The sequence below is a fragment of the Cheilinus undulatus genome, linkage group 9 (assembly GCF_018320785.1).
Source record: "Cheilinus undulatus linkage group 9, ASM1832078v1, whole genome shotgun sequence".
NCBI lineage: Eukaryota > Metazoa > Chordata > Actinopteri > Labriformes > Labridae > Cheilinus > Cheilinus undulatus.
The window spans coordinates 32,500,283-32,522,541 of NC_054873.1; the positions used below are offsets into that span (position 1 = coordinate 32,500,283).

Here is a 22,259-nt window from a genome sequence, read left to right on the forward strand (position 1 = left end):
TCAGGAAAAGTCTGAAAACATCCCTCCTGATTGCCTACTTTCAATTCTACAGTGCACTGGGTGGAACATGTTTGATAAGTAGCATTGGTGCTAGCCTTATGGCTAACATTCTCCTTTCTTGGAGCAGAAAAGAAACCACACAAATAATTTGTGGGTGTGTAAGCTCCCTACAACGTTGCCTCAGTTTCCTCATTTTGTGCAGGTCATGGCATGGATGAACTCTGGCATTACTAGCCAATTATGCATAGAGGCATAATTCCTCTGATAATAAAAATCTCACTGTGACACTATTAGACAGATCTTATGCTCATGTTTAGTGAGCTCAATATCAGAGAAAGCTGTATACATTCACTTGTAGGTTTCTGGATCACTGCATTGTGTAATGCATGCAGAATGATCATTGGAGCATATGTAGCAATATCTGTTAGCAAGCTCATTTTATTATTCATGTTCATGTTTTAGGATCATATCTATTCTAGATCATTTTGTGTGACAGTGTGTGTGTGCTCCTGCATATGACTGATTCAGAACACTGGATGTAGCTTCTGTTTGGGTGGGTCTAGGGCACCACCGTTGATTACTTCCTGTATGAAATTTGGGACTTTTTTCTATGCTAGGCACCCAATAATGTGTATTTTCTATTATAAGTAAACTAAAGTTATCATTTTAATGATGAATTTAACACATTGAGGGGAAAAAGTTGTTTCAAATGTGCTGAAAGTCTTTTGGTCTTGAGTAGTGAGCACACATAAGCTAGCTCTTTTAAATAGCTTTTCTCCTTCAACATGTGAAATTCATCCATGACACAAAGAGAAACTTTGGTGTACTTTGTAGTACATTCACTTTATACAGTTCAGGTTTAATGAAAAGACGGAGGTGGGGCAGAGCACAACACTACATCGAAACCAGTGTTCATTTTTTCTACTATTTTAAATTCAGTCTCAGTCTTTAGATTTAAACGCACGCGACTTTTAATAACATTTTAGTCAGTTTTCTCTCTTTATAGTCGGTGTCAAGTCTTAGTGGACTAAAACTATAGAACATTTTGGTCCAGTTAAAGTCAAAATAAGGCCCTATAGTGTCTTTACTTTTAGTCAAGACATTTGTTGTTTTTTAAATTCATTGAATTGATAAAATGTAAAACTTAAATACTATAAATGTAAAGACCTCTTTTTAATGCACCAACAATACTTTAATTACTAACAACAGAGGAATTTTAAATTCACTGATGAAAATAGTGACAGACCCGATATGCACTTATGGGAAATAAACAAGGCAGCTACTCTGACAAACCATTCAGCTGAGACGCTGTTTCTTTCAGAGCGGAAGTGCTGTAATCTGCTGGTACAACATTTGTATTTTTTTTTTTATTACTTTATGGATTCATGAAATAACTACACTGCAGACATTACAGACTAAGCAAAATTTTATAAATATAACAGAGAAAAAGGTCATAGGTCTAATCTGGGAATTATAGTGTATAGAAGTCGTTACACTAACGGTAGCTTGTTTAAGCTTCGTTAGCTTTAGCTAGCATAGCTATATTGTTAATATACTTCATAAGCCAACATGGCTAAATTATCTTGAACATTGTAAGCTTTAGCAAATGTAGGTACGTAAAGAGCATAGCTAGGCACTTTGTGAACTTAGCTTTAGCTATATTAGCTACATTATCTATGTAGCTTACACAGCTAACAGAGATATGCTGGCTATGAAAGAATGTTTTCACGGAGAACCAGCTTTCACTCGGCTTTATTTAATGTTTTGTAACCAGGTTTTTGCAGGTCAAGTTTAAACTATTAACCTCTGGTATCCTAACCTTTTACCCTTACCCTAAATGGAAGTTTAACCTGATTTTATTTTGGAAGTTCTGTTGTGTATTTCTGTTCTGACAGAGACACGCTCTCAGCTGATTGGTCTGTGTAAGAGGCCATCAGAGATGTACAGCCAGACCACTTCTATATTATCATGGATTTTGAACGTCCAACTGTCCAGCACTAACATTTTTGTTACGTCTTACTCTTCTTGACAAAAACTTGAATTAATTTTTGTCAAATATCTATTTTTAACTCATCTTAGTCTCGTCTTCCTCACGGAAAAACTTGGTCGACTAAGAATTTTACTCATAGTTTTATTTGATGAAATGAACAGCGGTGGAAGTGTGCTTGGACCTTTTTAGTGGAGTCACACCGTTGGAGGTTTTTGCTTAGGTTTTGAAATTCTGACATCACCACTGAGGGGAATGTGTGCCAGGTTCGGGACAGAGCCCATCATATGTTTACTGTAGGGTATTTGCTGAAGCTTGTGCGTAAAGGTGCTGTGCCACATGCTAGTTGGAGTGATGGAATGCATCTTTTCACCTCAATTTTTTGCTTTATGTGGCTGTGAGTACAACTTTTGGCCTTGATCTAGCCAGTTCCATGTTTGAAATTCTCAAAATGGGCACAAGAAGGTGTTTTGAGTGAAGTTTTCAGTGTGAGAGAGGGAAAGGGAGCTGCAGCTGTGAATGGCTGTGTTTGTCCGTTTATATGGGGTGATGGGGAGTCATTATTACAAAACTGACAAGCAAAAACAGACATACTGTGTTTGTGAGTGTTTTGTCTTAATAATCATCAAAGTGAAATAACAAACAGCGGCCATTTTTAGTTATGAATCAACATTTATTAGTTACATTTGTATATGTACACCAAAGGTACAACACTCATTGATATGTAGAAACAGATTTATTTTTATGTATACCATAGACCGAGGAAAGAATTCATGTATTTTTTTGTCTTTTTATTTTGTTGATAGTGTATCTCCCACACACATACGCTCTGCCTTTACATCAAAATTACAACAGCTTTACAAAGAGGGAAGGCCTAGAAAAGTAAGATCAGGAAAGCACGTCGTAGGCAGAAGTAAGACAGGTTATCAGCTCTGTTAAGGAGGTTTCTTCAAAAAGACACATTTCAGTAGAAAAGGACAAAGATATACTGGCTCTTTGTTGTAACACTGTGTCGATCATTTCCACATTTTATCAGAACCATTTAGCTCAGCTAACTCCAGGTGTTGTGCATAAAGTTTCTGTGTAGAAAGCAATAAAAGGCAAGTAGAGTAAAGGCAGTTTACTGAGCGGGATTATTAAAAAAAACACCATGATATGGATGAGAAGTGTGGCATGAAATCTTCGATCCAGATGTGTTGCAACTTTAAATGCACATGCACCAGGTGAACAATGAGGCCTGAGACTAAATTTCTGCTTTTGAAAAGACAAAATGGTTCAGATGAGTCACCTGAGGAATATTTCTATTCTGTCACAGGCATCTTTCTCTCTACTAGGCCATGTTTGATTCCTCACTATCCTACGTACAGGGCATATATGACCTTTTTCCTTTATTAGCCTCTCTTTTGAGCTACATTTAACACCAGAATAACCCATGTTGGCCCCCTTTATCAAACCAGAAACTTCCCTTTTATTTCCCTTTCCCTCTTTCTTTCTTGCTCTCTTTCCTTCTCTTCTTCATGCAAACAGCGTCTGCTTCAGGAAACAGCGCCTGTCATTTCCAGGAAAACATCTGCATCGCCACTGAACAGAACATTTATATATTTATTTTATGTACAATGAAAATGAATGCACACTGCTTATATCTCCATGGAACAAACATTCAGAACGCTTACATTAGATTAAAAAAAAGATATGTATATATTGGTGTGTGACAGGTAAGTAAAACAACTAGTTAACAGCTAGTAGAGAATAAAAAAACAAGCATTTTTATTACACAATTTCCTTTCTATACATTTTCCATCTAATCTAACTTTATTCAGGACATAGATGATATTTTTCTTCTATAGGATTACATTAAAAATGTCACAGCAAGGAACCTATAACCCTACATACCATTTCAACGCCCCCCCAAAAGAAAAAAAGGGGACAAACAAACAAAAAAAGAACATCTGTTACCTACAATATATACACAAAGTGCAAGGAGGCACTTCAAAATATCATGCTTTTAAGATAGTGGTGCAAAAAAATAATTATACTTTTATTTTTATTCATGCTGCTAAAACTGTGAGTTTGAACATAATAGTGGTCCAACACTCAATCCCCATCAATGACAGAATGGTGCATTTTCTCTTTTCTTTATATATGTATATATATATATATATATTTATTTCCTGAAGGTCAAAAGGTCAGACTCAAGGGTGTCAGTGCTGTGCTCTGCAGCTTGCAGCGACCTTCATTTTTTCATAGTGTATATTTGAAAATAAAACATATGCATGTGCGTGTCTGTGACTGTGTGCATGCTTGTTTTTGTGCATTTCAGTTTGTGCAGCGTGTGTATGCTGTATCAAAAAAGTGAAATGATGTGTGTTTCAGGATCTAAAAGGACAGAGTGCTGCACTACGTGTTTGGTTTAGTCTCCTAGTGTTACTTTAATTGGCATTTGTTTTGAAGCGAACATCTCCAAGGCAAAGGTTGAGCACAAATGAAAAGACAGAAGAGAAAGTCACAATACTGACAAATCAAATCAGCACCCACATCGCTCTCACTCACACAAGCTAAAAAAGATTAACAGCCAGGAGTCCGGCTTTGTAGTGTCTGCAGATCCCTTTTTAAAGCAGTTTGGTCCTATGAGAGGAGAACACTGATTATATCTTTACCTGATAGGTGGAAACATTCTGGCATGTGAAGTGTCCATTGCTTCCAACCAATATGGACACAAAGCTGCAGCATCTAGGGTTTGTAGAAACAGTCTTGAGCTCTGGTGGCTAAAATATATTGTTTCCTTCATCTAAACAAGAAGCTGGCATGCTTCTCTGCTGAGTGATCTGTCTGGGTTTGTGCATGCCGAGAATCCATCTTCTTCTTCTTCTATTTCCCTTTAACATTTTTCTTGTGGTTCACCTTGTCAGAAATAACTGTGCTTTTTTAGATAGTAGCACTGGAATGTTGTCTTAAGTAGACGTGTGTGCTTCATGTACGTGTAAAGAAACCTCCACTCCCAGCATATTATTGTATTATATAACTGATCTTCTTAAACAGGGGACTTTTGCAGTAAACTGTCCCCATTATTGTGCTATTAGGAGGCCATTTCTGAAGCTCTACTGAGCAAGTAAACATGTCATGGCTGGAAACACTTCTATCATTTATTTAAAAAGTAAACATACAAGCCTGAGTGTCTTTTACTGTCACATAATGTGGTTATAAAACCAGTTTTGAGTAAAATCAGTGTTGATAAGAGCATTGTTTCAGTGATGTGCTCCATATAAACTCTTTTTGTGCTTCAATTTATTCACGTATGTCAATTATTCATCAGTCTTTTTTGGGCTAATTTAATTCTAATTTCATTGGCATCAAAAAGGAAAAGAACTGAATGAAGTTTCATATTTAGGGCAGTGTCTTTCTTTGATTTAAGTTTTGGAAAATGCTGGTGTAAAATCCAATAAAAGAGATGGAAGTCAATGTAGAAAAATGTGCTTAGTGAAAACACCGAGGCAGCCTCTGTGCGCTGATTGATTTTCTGCCTGTTTGGTCCCTATCATCAACTTGGTCATGTTCTTAACTCCAGCTCTCTAACACACTCTCTCACACACATTAACACACACTTATCTCTCTCAACAGGTGACACAAAGAAAAAAGTCCCTTCTTCTTTAAGGTTGACACAATATGGAAAATAAAACAGGGGGGGTAAAAATGAACTCCATGGTTTGAATTGTGCTTTTTGATTCAGCGATGGCTGTGCTTTCTTCAGTTTGCTGGACCTCAGGGTCTTATTAGACTCAAAAGAGATGAGAGGCTGAGCTGGGAAGGAAAAAGTGGCTTTTTTTAACACATTGGGATGTTACTAACAGGGATGTAAGCAGGAAGTAAGCAATGTTTGCTGACGTGATTGATGTCCTAACTCCTACTCTTCTTCTGGCATTAGACTAATGAATCACCTGCATGAAATATTGGAAGATGATCTCAGTGCATCCCATGTCACACAGCCACTTCTGTTTCATCTTCTAACAGTATTGCAAAAAAAAACATCTCATCTAACTCGTTTTTCTCTTCCTTCCCTCCCCGAGCCTTGAAGTATGTTGTGCAAGTATCTGCTGTAGTATAATATAGGACATATTGTGCTCTAACAGGTAAACCTCTGTTATTACTTCACGGTTAGGTGAATTAGTATTACATATCAGTCAGATAGACAGTTACAAAAACTCTTTAAAGGGACTAATTAAAAAAAAAAAAAGAAAGAAAGAAAACTAAACTACATAAAAAACAATTAGTAGTTCTGTTCGTGTGATTTTTTTCTCATTCACTTGTTTTTTATCACCAGGTAGGAAAGCTTGTGGAGCCCAGGAGCAGGGGGATCTCTGTGCTGCCATTATTCATGTTTCCATGGTTCCTCCTCAACAAGCGTGCACTCCGCAGCAGAGCCGTTTGTGGCTGAGGTTACCTGCAAGATGTCAGCATGGAGATCTAAACAGCTGATCCAAGGCACAGACATTCAGCATGTGATTCTCAACTGGTTTAGAGTCAGGACCCAATGCTCAGTGATACGTGAATTTGGATCATAAATCGATTAATTAAAACTAATGTATTTTTTACTTGCATTTCCTTATGTTGCAGACTTAATATGGCGGCGACACATGGAGAAAACAATGAAGAAGACGTTCACTTTAAGTGACTTCGAGACTAGATACAGCGGCAATTTTCAAACTTCCAGTGTGAAGTGGAGGTCCTCGGCTGCTTTCAGGTACTCTTGTAATGAGACAGTCAAATGATTTTATAACAGTGCAATGTATTATTTCTTTCACCTCAAGTAAATTACGACATTTCAGGATCCTTGATAGGAGTCCCAAAGACTTCCCAAACAATGTCAACTTTGCATTGAAGGTGACATAATTGTTTGAATGACAATTAGTGACAACATTAATGGAGGCTCATAAAGGCTCCTATATGTGAATGGCAGGTGTCATGTCATTGTGATGACAGTGTCATGTCAGTCTTATGTATACCCCTTCAAATAAAGTGTCAACAATAACTTTACTGGGACAGAGCAATAAGGAGGTACTTGTGATTTTAGCCTTTAGTCATTAAATTTTCATTTGTATCTGAACTGCACTGTTTTCGGTAATAAACTTGCAGTATTCAAGTCTATAAAGTCAAAATTTACATTTTTTTCAACCTGAAAACTAGTTTTTTTTTTTTTTCATATATTTAGAACTATTTAGACTAAGAAATTTGAAGTGTGGTTGTCAACTTTTTATTTTGGAAATTAATGGATCCTCGTTACTTTTTTATTTTTTTTTTTGGAGTGACTCTATGATGGTGTACATCATAGCTTCTTATTAAAAGTATGGCAGTTTGTGCTTGAGATGGTAAACTAGATAAAGACATTATCTTCAAAATAAAAGCACATCATAGACTTTTCACTAAATATTTCTTTCCACTGAAAATGGCTTTTGGGTCCTGACCCACCAGTTGAGAACTAAAGCCTTCATAAATAAATAAAAAGATGATGATTTGTAATGCTATTATAAGCATCTCTACCAACAAATCATCATTTTCACTGGCTTTATAAGTCATATTTCTATGTAAAGCCTCAAAATAGTACATTTTTGTAAACATTTAGAGATTGCAAAGCCGGAATACAACTGAGGACATTCTGTACAGCAATTTTGGATGCTAGAGCTATTGAAAGTTTGGCTATTAAAACACAGCTTTTCAGTTATTTTGCAACATGCAAAAACACTACAGAGGAACACTGTATGTGTTGTGTGACCAAAGATGATCATGCATATGGTAGCTCCTAAAATAAAGTCCTCTTTATACTGACCTGGAGCAGACCACATGGTACAAAATACAACAAAACAATGGTATAGAATTATAAAAAAAAAAAAAAAACAGAAAACATACATACAAGGAAACACTATGGATGAATGCACTGTAATACTTGAGCTATTTGCAAGCAGTCTATAGTGGTTTTGATCTTTTTGTAAAAGGAGTTAGAGATGTGAGTCAGACTATTTACAAGAAAAACATACTAAAAGGGATTAGTGATGGTGGATACTGGAAACTGCAGCTTTTGTGTCACATTTATATTTAAATGTCAGATAATAGAGGTGGAACGAGGAGGAAATAACTTTTTACTACAGACTGATGACTGGTGTGAAAGGTTGCCACCGTTGCTAGGCAACACCTTTCATTCTTTAATAAATGAATAGGATCATCAGCAGACCTTTTCCGCCTGAGTGTCTGTATGCGTCGGGGCTCAAGCACCCTAAAGCCCCATATATTTTTCTAAACGCCAGAGATGCATTCAAAGTTAGGACTCAGAGGGGTTTTATGTTTTACATTACGGGAGCTATACTTCACAGCTTTGGATTTCACAGCACAGTTCTCACAGTGGGCAGAAATAGTTGGTGTTGGATCACAGAAGAAAAAAAATGACTGCAAATGAGTCACAGACAGCATGGGAGATGTGCGCATGTAGGGACTATATGAAATGCTAATTAGCTGGAATGCTTTCCCTTCTTTGCATTTTCAAACCTATAGGGAAAGGTTGGAATTAAACCTGCTAAACATTTAAAATGTTGCAAAACAGGGAAACAAATACTCTACTGGGAGGTTTTTCATTTTGGATAGAGCTTTTGATGGATAGGAGGCTGCTAAATAATTCCTTAGGGTCGTAATGAGGATTATCTGGTGCTTCCCTTTGAGTGAGAGCCAATCCCCAACAGGTTACAGTCACTGGATTAGGCTAGCATATGGGCTGATCGCTCATTTGCATGCATGACATAGATGATATATGAATATCTTCTATTTGGTTAGTTTTGGAAATCTCTTTGGCACAAGTGTCAAATAATTTTGGACGTGTTTTCAACACAAAAGCTGCTGTTCCAGAAGAACAAAAAAATACATATGTGCACATGCATCTGTTGTTCTCTCACTTCACTTCTGTAATAAAATCACTGTGGGTGCATTCACATGATTATGCACAAAGATGCAATTAAAAAACAGAGTCAATCAAAGGTGCAGGGTGAACATGCAGCAACAGAGAGGGTTATATACAAGTCTCTATGTCCGTAAGCGTTAATAGTACCTTGCATTCATCTACTACGACAGAATTGTTAGCAGTGGCAGAAGCAGTTGTGGTAGCGGTATCATTTAAGACGCACTGGTTGGAATTGTTTTCATGGTGGTTCTTCATGTCGTCATAATAGGACTGGGTCTTTGTCATCATTTCGATGTCGTCTGATTTGGCCGCGTGCGCGTCCAGCTCTTCGAGTTCTGCCTTGGACATGTGGTACACGATGCCTGCACCGTAGGAGTCACCCACCACGTTCACTGAGGTCCTGAATCGATCCCTGAGAAGACACAAACAAGTGGTTTTACATCTTTAGTTGACAGGGATTCCGACAAAGAAAGAGCTAAAAAGCTAAAGGAACTGTCAATGTGTATTTCTGTCTTGTCATACTCACAGTAGCCAGTCAACAGCAACCAGCAGACTGATGTCCTGGGTTGGCAGGCCCACAGCAGTCAGGATCAAGAGCATAGTCACCAAACCGGCACTGGGAATACTAGCAGCCCCAACACTGGCCAAGGTGGCAGTCAGACTGTATCAAAATGCAGTAAAGCAGTATTCAGATCATTACATTTTACAGCTACAGATGCAGAAATTCACTCTCTGGTACTTCTATAAAGAGCACCAAAGTGGCTCCTCCATCCCCAGTGAAGAGAGGTGTGAGTGAGAGAGATGGGATGTTTAATTTAAGGGTTCCTAGATTGATATGCCATATAAATGTCAGGATAAAGGTCGTCCATCCTTGACTCACTCCATTAAGAGAAGAGCATGTTGGAAAGGATAGTAACAGATACTTGGTTGCTGTTTGTCCCCCCCCCCGAAAAACGATGCTGGCATGCGCTCTTACTTCCTTCTGGTGGTTTATTAGCTACACTCTAAATTTCTGCACTAGGGTTGATGCCAAAGAGGCTTTCCTGTTAAATGGCTCTACATTACTGCTGTGTTTGAGCTTATTTATTCAGAGAAGAATGTGTTTGCTGAACTGGATCCTTGGGCCAATTTAAACACCCTTTGAAGAGTGAATATTACCTCTAGTGTACCTAGAAAAATTTGCTTTTCTTGAAGCACAGTTTGGCATCTTTGTGCGGTTAAAGACTATTTAGAAAAGCCAAAATTTTAAGAAGGGTTGCTGAAATATCATGGGATACTTTTTCATTTCATCAAAATTTTACTACAAAAAGGGAGAGAAGTGAGAGTGATGTCTGATGCCTTCATCTTTCCTAATAAAAAAAAATCCAGCACATACTCTTAAGCTTTGGCCAATGCCACTGCATTGAAAGTGGGACTAAAATGGTTAAATATTGTTAGCAAAAGATAGATTGCTGACATTTAGCGACACTGAAGTCCAAAGAACAAGAAGGGTCTGCAGACCCCAGCTCTCAGATGCCCCCTTTTGTGGATCACTACCATGGGGCCTCTCCTCTGAAGGAACGAAGTGGCTTACCAAAACATATTTGCCATTTTTCATGATTTTTCTTTTTAATTTAAACATTAATCATGCAAAGTGTGGCAGTTACTTTCAGGAAATAACTGCATTGAAAACATTAAAGATTAAGCAACATTTCACAAATAAAACAGAAAAAAAGGTCAGAGGTTTAAACCGGGATTTAATTATGCACAGACTAGTTTTAGTAGTTATGCGAACAATGCCTTGCTTTAGTTCTGTAAGCATTAGCTAATGCTAATATAGCAATGCTAGCTACATAGTTAAGGAAACTACATAAGCTAACATAGCTATGTTGGCTTTAGCAATGTGAGCATTAGCAAACATAGCATATGCTAACATAGCTAGGTTAGCTATGTAGGTAATGTTACTACGCAACCAACATAGCTAAGTTAGCTTTGGCAAACAAAGCATAAGCCAACATCAATAAAGCTTCTTTGTTAGCTTTATCTCTGTTAGCTAAGTAGCTATTTTACATGTATAAATTATGGGTTAATGAGATTTGCGAAACTGTATAAAGTGTATATACGTCAGCTACATTACCTATGTGTGTAATGAAGCTAACATAGCTTTAATTTTATTTTTATTTTTTTGCCTCAGCTACGTTGGCTGTGTTAGTGTTTTAATGAAGGAAAAGGTTTTTCCTATAAGCTGACTTCATGCTTTATTAAATGTTTTGTAATCCAGTTTTTCAGATCAGGTTTTTTCCTTTGAGCTTTTGGTGACCTAACACCCCCCCCCCCCCCCCCCCATTTACCCTTACTGGAAATTTAATCCGATTTTTCCTTTCTGCAATAGTGGTCTGAGAGCTGTAGACTGTCTTGCAAAAACCTGCAGTACCTGAAGTATCCACTTGAGGCTGGCCCCAAAAGTCCAAGAGGTACTTTTCCCAGCCATATTAAATTGTTTATTTTATCAGCAGAAATAAACATGTTTACACACTGGTCACAAAAAGGAAATCAGTAGCTCATTTCTTTATTGAAACACACTGCGCAGGAATGAATCTTGTTATAACTCATAAATTCTGATTATATTAAGGCTCATAGTTATGCATGGATTTGCATAATTAAAGGTGGACTGAGTTCAATGAAAGGTGGGCGTGTTTCACCTGTTTGCCAGGAGGTTTAAGGCCTGCCTCAGCTCCAGCCTCTTGACTTGTGTCCAGGGTTGACCAAAAGAAAGTTTGGCAACATGACACACATGGCTATCACTTTTGTTTGGCTTCAGAACTCTGATTCAGAGACCCAAGGGCGACGCCAACTAAACTATGTCATTGACACTTTAACAATGAGACTCAACTACGTTTTATACAGCTCATAACTTTGACACACCTCTGCTATGACTGTGCAGAATGCATGTTATGGTCATAACAGTTCATTTAAAATGGGTTTATCTATTGTGGAGTTAAGAACCATGGTATCTGATTGGTGCATTGATTGGTCCATTACTTGCTAATCTCAAAACAGCATTTTAGGCTGTACTGGCAGAAGATGAAATATTAGTATCAGTATTAGGGTTTGAGTATTGGCTTGGCTGATTACTGAGGCCACCTTGCAGAATCACCAACCAGATAAGCAGAATAGAAAAGAGATGTAAGAAAATGTGAAGAAAACTAACAATACAGTCATTGATCTTTCATAACCTTGAGTGTCTGCTACAAAATTTACATAAGAATCTGTCCCAATGTGGACTATCTAACCTGAGGGATCTTTCACTGGTTTCCCCAGCCAGCTCCCTCCTGCACATCTTGGCAAATTACATTATCAGTGCAATATGTCAGCACCCAGGAGTATTTTGGCTCTACTTTATACAACAGAAGGGGACAGCCATGAACTGTCCATATGAATGTAAAGTGCTAACATGAACCATCACAAGTGTCTCCTGACCTGACAGTGACAATCTGGCCTGGGTCCAGGCTGATGCCGTTCATCTGGGCGATGAAGATGGCAGCGACAGCCTCATACAAGGCAGTACCGTCCATGTTGATGGTGGCTCCAACTGGGAGCACAAAACGAGTGACTCTCTTGTCAATCCCAAGGTTCTCCTCCAGACAACGGAAGGTGACAGGCAGTGTACCAGCACTGGGATAGGAGCAGAAGCAGGAAGGTTAAAGTAGTTTCAATTAACTGGAAAATTAAGAAATAAATTCCCATATTTAGATGCTGACCTGGAGGCTGTCCCCAGAGCTGTGATCCATGCCTGGAAGATGCCCAAGAAGAAGGTGAAGGGGTTTTTCCTGGTGATTACAAAGTAGATGCTGGGCAGGAAGATTGCTCCGTGGATGATGAGACCGATAATCACAGTGATCATGTACATGCCCAGCTGCCTGGCCACCACCTCCAGGTCTTTGATGGAGATGATCTTACCACAGATGAGACAGGCGATACCGAAGGGAGAGTACCTGAGAGAAAAAAGCTTTGTTTTACCTTAAATTTAGATATAAATGCAGCAGTCAAATCACTCAAATTCTGCTTTTTTAAAATGTAGTATGACAGGAGAAATAACTTGGCATTTAGAGTTATTTCCAACTCAGAGAAAATGCTGAGTTTCAAAATGAGTCAATGAGATTCTTAAGTGATACTAACCACATGATCATGATGACAAGTTTCATCACAATCTCATTGAGGATGTTGAAGAAATCAATCATGAGTCTGGCCTTCTCTCCCATCTTGCCCATGCAGATGCCAAATGCAATAAAGAAACCAATCAGACCTGTGGCAGAAAATCATAAATGTATCAAACTTTGAATGCCAGTGTGGACAGGTGAGATGACTGCCACATAAGGGAATTAATACCAGGAGATGAGGAGCTTAAATAAATAGCAAAACATTTTATTCACCAATATGCTAGTGCACCGAAATTGGGTTTCTCTAAAATTGTAAGGGCTTTTAGCAGCATTGTGTAAGAGATGGCAGTGAGTGCATGGATTGGTCCTTGAATTGGTCCAGACAGTAATATCTCAAAAACTATGAGATGAATTGCCATGAAATTTGGTGGACACATCTGTGAATCCCAGAGAATAAATCCAGAATGAGCCCCTCATTTTTCACCTTTGACAACACCAGCAGGTAAATGAAAACAGTATTGAAAACCGTGCCATGTGAACAGGCATTTAATGTTCCTATGGCAGGTCTGCAACTTTTCTTGTTGACCAAAATAAGGCACATATTAGTGGTTTTAAAGGGAAAATCTAAATGACTGTTCAAATATATTACCATGGGGGTTAGTAATGAGATATATTTTTAAATATATATAATCAAAGCTAAAAACAAAAAACACTGTCAGTAACATAAGCTGTACTTCATGATTTGCTCCATTCAAAATGTTAGCTTGCTTAAACATGAGATAGAAAATGCTTGAAACAGACTTAGCATTGTGACCATGTAAGCTTTCTGCTTTAATACATGTTAAGTGCAAAAGAAATCATGCAAACATGCTAAATGCTATAATAGAGTGGCTAAGATGCTTTTAGCCATAGCTGCTTTAACCCAGCATGTTAGAATTGTAGTTATGAGCCAGCAACCATGCTGCTTTTGGTTTGTTAAGAGCCAAATAGATGACGTTAGCATGCTTAAATGAGAATGCTAAAAGCTATGATAGCTTAACATCGGCTTGTTAGCATGCTGCTTCTACTGTTGCTAACAATCAAATTTTAACAAGCTTAAAAGCTATACAAAGATGGTGAAAATGCCAAAGACAAAAACTGCATGTGAGCAGGGACTTTTGATGCCACAGTTTAATGTTACATACCCAGGACATTCATGCCACTTTTGAACTGCAGGGACTTCTTGATCACAAACTGGGGCTCCTTGGTGATGTTAGCCACCAGACCCTCCACAGTGGTGACATTGACCTCCTCCTCAATAACCACCTCCACCTTCTTAGTGACTGTCTGGATCTGAGTTAAAGGAGGGAAAGGTTTAAAGGTTGAGTTTGATGACCAAAAGACATGCTGGAACACTCAAAAATAAAATGAAATTGTTTTAAACTGCATTGTTCTGTGTAAAATTTGATAAAATATCGTAATTTGAATTGAAGCTTGTAAATATATCTTAGCTACATATGATTTCCCATTTAAGACCTTACTTGTTGTTTGAATGCTTGTATACAACGCCTGCTAGTGGAGTGATAAGCTCAGAATTAGCCACAGCTGCATTTCTGTCAAAACTGGACATTTCTTTATTAAAACAAGTCCAGAGGGCAACACTAAAGCTTTTCGTGACACAAAAGGTATTTTCACTCTTCTGCTTCGACATGCCTGTGTGATTGTTTGCTCAAAATTAGCCACAGCAGCAGAAATGGATACTTCTTTATCAAAACAAGCACAGAGAGCAACACTGAACGTTTTCTGCAACAGAAACAGGTGTTTTCGCTCCTCTGCTGACCTGCTTTGGCATGAGTTTGTGATTGTAATGGGGACATGATGAGTGGTCGTATACCAGGCCTGCTAGTCGAGTGATTAGCTCGGACTTAGCCATGGTGGCAGTTTTGTCTGAACTCGTGTCTTTTTAAAAACAAGCACAGAGGGCAACACTGAAAGCTTTCCGTGACTGAAAAGATGTTTTCACTCTAGTCCTGGTCTGCTACAGAGATCATTACAATGGGGATTTCCAGTATTTCCAGGGCCTGCTGCTGTGGTAGCTGTTAGCTCGGATGTCACATTAGGGAAGAGCCAATTTAATGAGAACTGGACCACATTACTTTTAAAAACCAGAGCACAGAGCTACACTGAAAGCTTGTCTTTGCAGAGAAGATTCTTTTGCACGTCTCCTGTAGTGATGTGTCCCCTCCCCGCTCAAAAGAGCACGGAATAAAGGGAGGATATTTTGTTTTCACAGAACAGTGAGGAGCAAATATCATCACTTTTAACCAATCAGGTGTGATAAAAGAAAAGATGGAGGGGAGGGGGGCTGACATTGTTTGGTGCCCCATTCACAGAGAGAGAGGAGAAAATGTAGCTATATACATATAAGTAACCAGTAGCAATAAGTTCCTTATAAATAAGGAATGGTACCAGGTTGTGTAACATAGCTTTCATACAAAACATAATGTGCTGTACATTTTAGTCATTCTTTGAGTTTTATAGTTTATTTATTGCCCCCATGCTCCATTTAGAGTTTGATTTGTTGGGGAAATATTTTGTCAAAGCATATAATTACATATATAATTATATATATATACTTACAGAAGACTACTCACACTGTGTTTTATGTTTAATGTAAAAAACATAACTTATAACTTCCATATTTTTTAAAAAGTTGCAGAACTGGTGCTTGATTGTCTAAAAAATTATAGCTTTATATCAAGCATTATGTAATTTTTTTGCTATTCCGAGAGTAGAAGGATTTAGTCCAACAGTTTTCAGAAAAAAATCATGCAGTTATATCGATCATGAGTCCAAAAATTGCTTAATTTGTCTAAATAAAACACCAAAGTGGTACCAAATGAAGAACCATTTAGGAGCCGAAAGAGCTGGCTTTTCTAGCTGGACTGAGCTGTATGATCTGGATCTCCGAATAGAGCCAGCATTCCCATCACTAGTCTCCCGACCGGCCCTGGCATCAATTTCAGATGAAGCTCCTTCATTAACAATCTAAGGCAGCTGTATAAGAGTAGCACATGTGCACAGCACAATTTGTCACTCTGATTGGCCCATCATGGATGTGACAGAACGTTTCTCCAGTCACCTCAATCTGCAGATTTTTCCTTGAATGACTTAGGCAATTTGACACATTTGCACCATGAGTGAAGTTACTGACTCAGTTAGGCTTGTCCTGCCTGTGGGTAGCAACCCAAATGTTTGCATCAACTCACAGGCCTTATTTTTAAGGTGAGTGTAATCTTGTCTGTCATTACCTGTTGGAAACAAGCCTGCACCAGGTTCTCCGGGAATAAGTTCCTGATCAGATCAAAGAAGGCATCCAAGCTGGACACATCATCATTTTTCTCTCCCTCTCCAAGGCCCTCCTTTAATTTGGGGTTGCCAGGGTGGATGACTAGCACCAGGATGACTCCCAGGATAGCAGCAATAATAGTGGTGGACATGTAGTAGACCATAGCTCTGGTTCCAAGGCGACCAGAGGATTTGGCGTCCAAACCGGCAAGACCTGCAGCCAAAACAAGCACGGTGGTGTTTACCTGGTTATTACATGAACTCATCGGAGAGAAATATTTGTACAATATCCTGAAGTGATATGGCTTTATGGGAAGACAACTGAGGGATCACAAGTGGGTGTTTCATCTTTATTAACTGAGATAGTGTAAATCGTATTGGCATCAGGGTTTAAATAACATGGCTTTGAGCAGTATCACATAAATACGAGATGTTTGTAAAGAGTTATCATTTTAATCAAATATAACTATGCATGAGCTGCTGACCTCCAGCACCTACAGTGTAGGAATAATAAATATGTAAATATGCATGTCAAAAATATGCACTATTCTTTTAATAAATGTGTTTTCATAAGAGTGAGTCTCAGCGTACCTGTGATTAAACTGGAGATGATGAGTGGCAGGATCAACATCTTTAGCATCCTCATAAGGATGTCTCCAGGAAAAGCAATCACCATGACAATATCTGGGTGGATGGGGGAAGCAACGCGGAGCAACATCCCTGCTACAGCTCCCAAGATCACACCTGTGAGGAGCAAACCGGAGTGTGAGTGTGCGAAACTGAGAACACAATCCAGAAATAGAATGGAACAAGTCAGTTAATGAGGAGTCAGGGATATAAATGCAAACTCTCATGGGTGTATTCTGCACTAATAGATATTATTGTCTAAAAAATAGGCAGCGCCTTTTATATTTACAGCTGTGTAAGCAGCTGTCTGTTACAGCTGTTAAAGAGGACAGTGGGTTGATAAGATGAAACAGAAACCTGCTAAGAGAGAGTAAAGCTCATTGAGGATTAAGATCAGATCTCTTTGAAGCAGCAGGGAGGAAGTAGCATGTCAGATCCCCTGTTGAAAAATCAATAATCTCTGGAAACCCGAAATGTTTTCGAGGATTCTTACCCTTCAGTGAGAGCAAGTAAAAGACACTTATGTAGGGTTCAATGTAATGAAGGCTGACTATTATCACAGGTTCATCTTGTACTCTGGGATATCCTTTTAAATCAAGCTCAGTGAAAGTTCAAGCAGTTCAATTCATTCATTAGTCACCACTCGTTCATATCTCTCCCTTCATCCATTCTTTCTGTCATCCTGCTCTGGTGATCAGCTGACTATGGGTATTCACTCTCTTAAATACTGAGCTAATCCCATTCTGCCACAACCTTGTTTCACCAATCATTGGGCAGCTGTCATATTTCAAGTCTGTCATTTTCTTTTTCACAGTCAGCGTGTCGTTTCAGTAAGGAAGCTGTCACCCTCCTCCACCCCAGCCACCTCCATTCAGTTCATCAGCTTCTAGTCCAGATCCTCACAGGTCTTCTAATCATATCCTGCATACAGTACCTCAGTCCTCCTCAAAGCCACCTCATTGGTTCCTGGTCCAGCTTCTTAGAAGTCTAATTCTGATCCTGCATCAACACCATCACCAGTGTCTGGCCTCCAAAGGGGGATCCTATTCTTGCAGTTTGTCTCATTACCCCTTGAAGTAAATGAAGTCATCATGATGGAGTCTAATCACCAAAGACTTTGTGCTTCTCTGTCATTAGAATTTGTAAAATAAATAATTGTTAAATTTTTATTAATTCTCTCCTAATCGGACAATCTTTTGCATCCATCCAGTTCCCTGAAATCTGAAAACAGACATTTAGAAGATCAGAACCTCCTTAGCAAAGACATGAGTTACTCTCAGCATATGCCTCCTTAAACTGACAGTTCATTTCATGCCACACAGTTTTTTGGTACTAAAATGAAAGATGACCTCTGTATGCTCCATCCCTCCTGCAGCCTGGCCAACCAGACCTAATTGCTGGCCTATGTATCCGTCCATCTCCCACCACACAAAACTCCAGCCTCCCCTCCTAAGGCTTCACTTCCTCTACCATATCACAAGCAAAGCAGCTTGAGAGGTTGTTTAACGACCGTCATCAAAGGTCATTTTATTTATTTATTTTTTTCTTTGACATCATAAGCTATCCTCTGTGCTCCAATCTATCCTCCAGTCTTGCAGCGTCCTGTGGTTTCTGCACACCCATTGTTTTTTGGATGCCACTTGATTTCCTGTGTGCCTCGTCTTTGGCCTGTTTGCAAGTTCCCATTCAGGGCTCTCATCTGCCAAGTGACAGATGATCAATGATCATGCTGGCAGTCTTGCTTTGCTCAAGTCCTGCCAAGTGGGGTGAGATGTACACATTCAAACAGAAGCGCACAATCACGCAGGAGGGATGCAGAAAGACCAGCACACATGACGGTTTTAACAGGTCCACAGCCTTTGATTACTTGACAGTTTGCTCAGAAACAACCATATACGGCAGACACAACAATTAATAAATTATATGCGGTGTTTAAACAGCAGAGTCGAGAGCTATTAGTAAAAACTACTTTTCCTTTCTAAAGGAAAAATCTGACTGTGGCTCAGTTAGCCAGTATTTTTCTTGCATCAACAGAGGCTGTTGGGGTGTCCGTTTCTGCAGAAAGCTTTTGATATCAACAGGTGGCACAGAGCTGAGGAGGGTCAGGACACACAGTCATCTTACTGTCTGCTACACATAGCGAGCACAGATGGCATCTCCTCCTCATATAAAGAGCAGGTTGCATATTTGATCTCAGAGTTAACAGAGCGCTGAGCTACGTAGTGGTCGAAGTTTATCTTTAGCACCTTTATTAGATCCACAGGGAAGAAAAAATCAACGGGAAATGATGTAACTTACCGAGGACGGTGAGTGTGAGCAGAAGGTTCTTGAACATCTTGGAGCAGATTTTGGCACATTTGGACTGAGGCCTGGCCTCAATGGGCTCCAGGTGACTCTCGTGCATCCTCACCTCCACTTGTTTAGGCATACTGTTGGCACTGCAACACAGAAGGAGTAGAAATTAAGCACTCATGTAGCATATTCAAAACTTTACACGCCATTTTCAAGGCATTTTGCCAACTCTACAACACAGTGATAGCACTTTGGTTTCCAAATCTAAGAGTTCAGTGTGCATAGTGCCTCTTCATAATTAGGTATGGTTAAAACAAAATTGAAAATGCAAAATGTAAAGCAGTCAAGTGTGCTGGCAAGCTGTTGCTCCTCAACACAGTTTCTGGTTACTATGGCATCAAACAGATGGAAGCTGATTGCAAGCTGCTGCTTGATGCAGTCCTTTCGGGTAATCAGATAACTTGAAACAAAAAATTGAAGTAAACATGTTAAATTCAATATTTCTAAAGGTACACTGTGAAACAGTGGGAATATTAGCGACTTCTAATAGCGACTTAGCCAGATTCAAGACTGCAGTGCTTACTTGCGCACCAGTCCTGTTGGTAAAGTCATGGTGGCCTTTAAGGACAAAAAATTATGCTATCCATGACATGACTCAAGTATTTCTCTATTTTTGTTGATACAAACTTTACCGCAAAAGCCTCACTTTCTTTATATTTCATCTTTTTAAGGACTTCAACTGGAAAAACCAGTGGAATATGAATAGAATGGAGTGAAATAACACTGTGAGACATGACAGTGCAAGATGGCGGAGTCAGTGGACATGGACCCTCCTTATGTGTTAATAAAAAGGTGTTTTAAAAGTTAATAAAAATCCAATATTTTTATATGAAGGTGGTGAAACACTAATCTAAACATACTTTTAAATATATTGCTCCATTTTCATAAAGTTTTTCTGTTAAATGATACTACATTTTGCACATATAACCTCTTAAGACCCTTCATGTGCAAAAGGGCACATTAAATTTTGGCTTTCCTCCAAAATAATAATAAATCCTGCTATTACAATTCTTTAGATAATTGTCTAAAGAAATTTGAGTAATTTGCTTAAATGTTCAGGGAAATTTTGAAGAATTTATTGAAACTTTTTATGGAATTGTCATGAAATTTTGGGGCCAACTGGCCCCATTTATTTACTTATTCTACCATATATTATATTTTATTTTTACTTTGGGCTTTACAAGAAAAAATCACTGAACAGGTTGGGGAATTTTCCCTTGAGATTTTCTTGCATTTTCTTAGAAATTTTAGGGAATTGTGTTTGGATGTTTGGGAAGATCAATTTAATTTCTATTAATTTTTATTGATTCTTTTAGTAATTTTGTCAAACATTTTCTGGGATTTGCACAGAATTTTGTGTGGGAGATTTTGTTATCTATGTATTACTATTTATTAATTATATCTTTTATTTTATTTTTACACTGGAATTTACCAGAAAGTTTTACTGAGATGGTTGGGGGAAATTTCCCTAGAATTTTTCTTGTATTTTCTTAGAAATTTTAGGGAATTTGTTTGAATGTTTTGGAATATTTACTGAATTTCCATTCATTTCAATATTTGGAAGAAATACAAAATTTCAGGAATTTTATCAAAAATTTTCTAGATTTTTCATGGAATTTCTTGGGGGAATATTATTCATTCATTTATTTATTTATTAACATATTTTTTGTTTATAATATCTTCTATTTTATTTTTTCTTTGGCATTTACCAGAAAGTTTCACTAAGATGGTTGGAGAAATTTCCCATGAAATTGTCTTCTTTTCTTGCAGTTTGTTTGGATGTTTGTGGGTATTTGTTCAATTTCCATAAATTTTCATTTTTGAATTTTGTAAGAAAACATTTTCGGGAACATTCTTATTGAAAATGGCTTCCTGCAATAAAGAAATAATTGCTTTTTTTTTTTTTGGTTTTTTAATATAAGTCTACTGTCCACATATGCAGACTTTTTTTTGAGAAAACTACTTCCTGTTTAAAGGCTTAGGTTTAAAACTTATCAGGTCCCACTTATACCAAATTAGTTAGAGAAACTTAAAATATATCACAAACAAAAGCTTGGGTCTCATGAGAATCAAGAAGTTAGTCTGTAGAACAATCTCCAGAGTTTTGGAAGAATTAAAGGGAATTAACTGAATTAATCTGTCAGGTTTTATGAATTACTATTAAATAAATATTCTCAAAAATAGCTGCGACTTTATCCAGTTTAATCAATATGGGCATGCAAAGCAATAAAGCTGATTTAATTTAATCAAGAATGAAGGAATTAAAGTCAAACTCAAAATAGTGAATTATGCTATGCCTTCCAGCTGAGTACTTCATATGTAAGTGAACTCACATTCATTGAAGACGAAGACAAAAATGAGTCTGATGCCAACTTGACATTTCTAAAAATGAAAATAAAAGAAAAAGGAGTGTGTGTTTCCTGCAAACGCCTACACACCCTCTTATACATTCTCTGCCACAGTTATGCCTGTGTGATGGTAAGTTTAGAAGCACACAAAGCCTCCAACACAATAGTGTGAAGAGGGGGCCTAATTAATTGAATGGAAAGTGATTTTCCCATTACAGGCAGCTGAGAGCTGTTTCCTGCCATCCTGTCGAGGTATGAATGAGTTAGTTAGTGAGAAGAGAGCCAGCTGTGTGTGTCACATGCCTGTCAGGCAGGTGTTCAATAACTCTGTCATACAGCAAGCGCTGGAAACAGAAGCTTTATATTCAGCTTTGCCTAAACACGCAGGAGGAATAATCGATCACATTGTTTTGCAAGGTTTGACATCTTTTTTTGTCCATGAGGAAGTTGCAGTTCTTTCTGCTGTCATTCATCACCAATAAGCCCATAAAAATGTCTGCTGTGATGTAGTACAAAGAAGAGCAAAGAAGAGAAAATGT

General features: G+C 38.2%; 1 protein-coding gene across 5 annotated transcripts in view; it reads right to left on the minus strand.

Annotated features, from left to right (window-relative positions):
* Positions 1–2,691: 2,691 nt before the first annotated feature.
* slc1a2b (solute carrier family 1 member 2b) overlaps positions 2,692–22,259 on the minus strand; it is a 41,071-nt gene continuing 21,503 nt past the window's right edge. For 2 of the 5 annotated variants that reach the window (XM_041796506.1, XM_041796507.1), the window contains exons 2-11: positions 19,319–19,458; positions 16,985–17,137; positions 16,357–16,607; positions 14,251–14,398; positions 13,086–13,212; positions 12,668–12,901; positions 12,387–12,581; positions 9,454–9,588; positions 9,075–9,339; positions 2,693–6,425 (exon numbers count right to left, since the gene is read on the minus strand). In XM_041796506.1, the coding sequence (XP_041652440.1) occupies positions 6,354–6,425; positions 9,075–9,339; positions 9,454–9,588; positions 12,387–12,581; positions 12,668–12,901; positions 13,086–13,212; positions 14,251–14,398; positions 16,357–16,607; positions 16,985–17,137; positions 19,319–19,448 (1,710 nt within the window). In that variant the 5' untranslated portion in view covers positions 19,449–19,458 and the 3' untranslated portion in view covers positions 2,693–6,353. Of the gene's footprint in view, positions 6,426–9,035; positions 9,340–9,453; positions 9,589–12,386; positions 12,582–12,667; positions 12,902–13,085; positions 13,213–14,250; positions 14,399–16,356; positions 16,608–16,984; positions 17,138–19,318; positions 19,459–22,259 lie in introns of those variants that run through there. The other 3 variants (XM_041796504.1, XM_041796508.1, XM_041796505.1) reach the window with 3 other exon arrangements.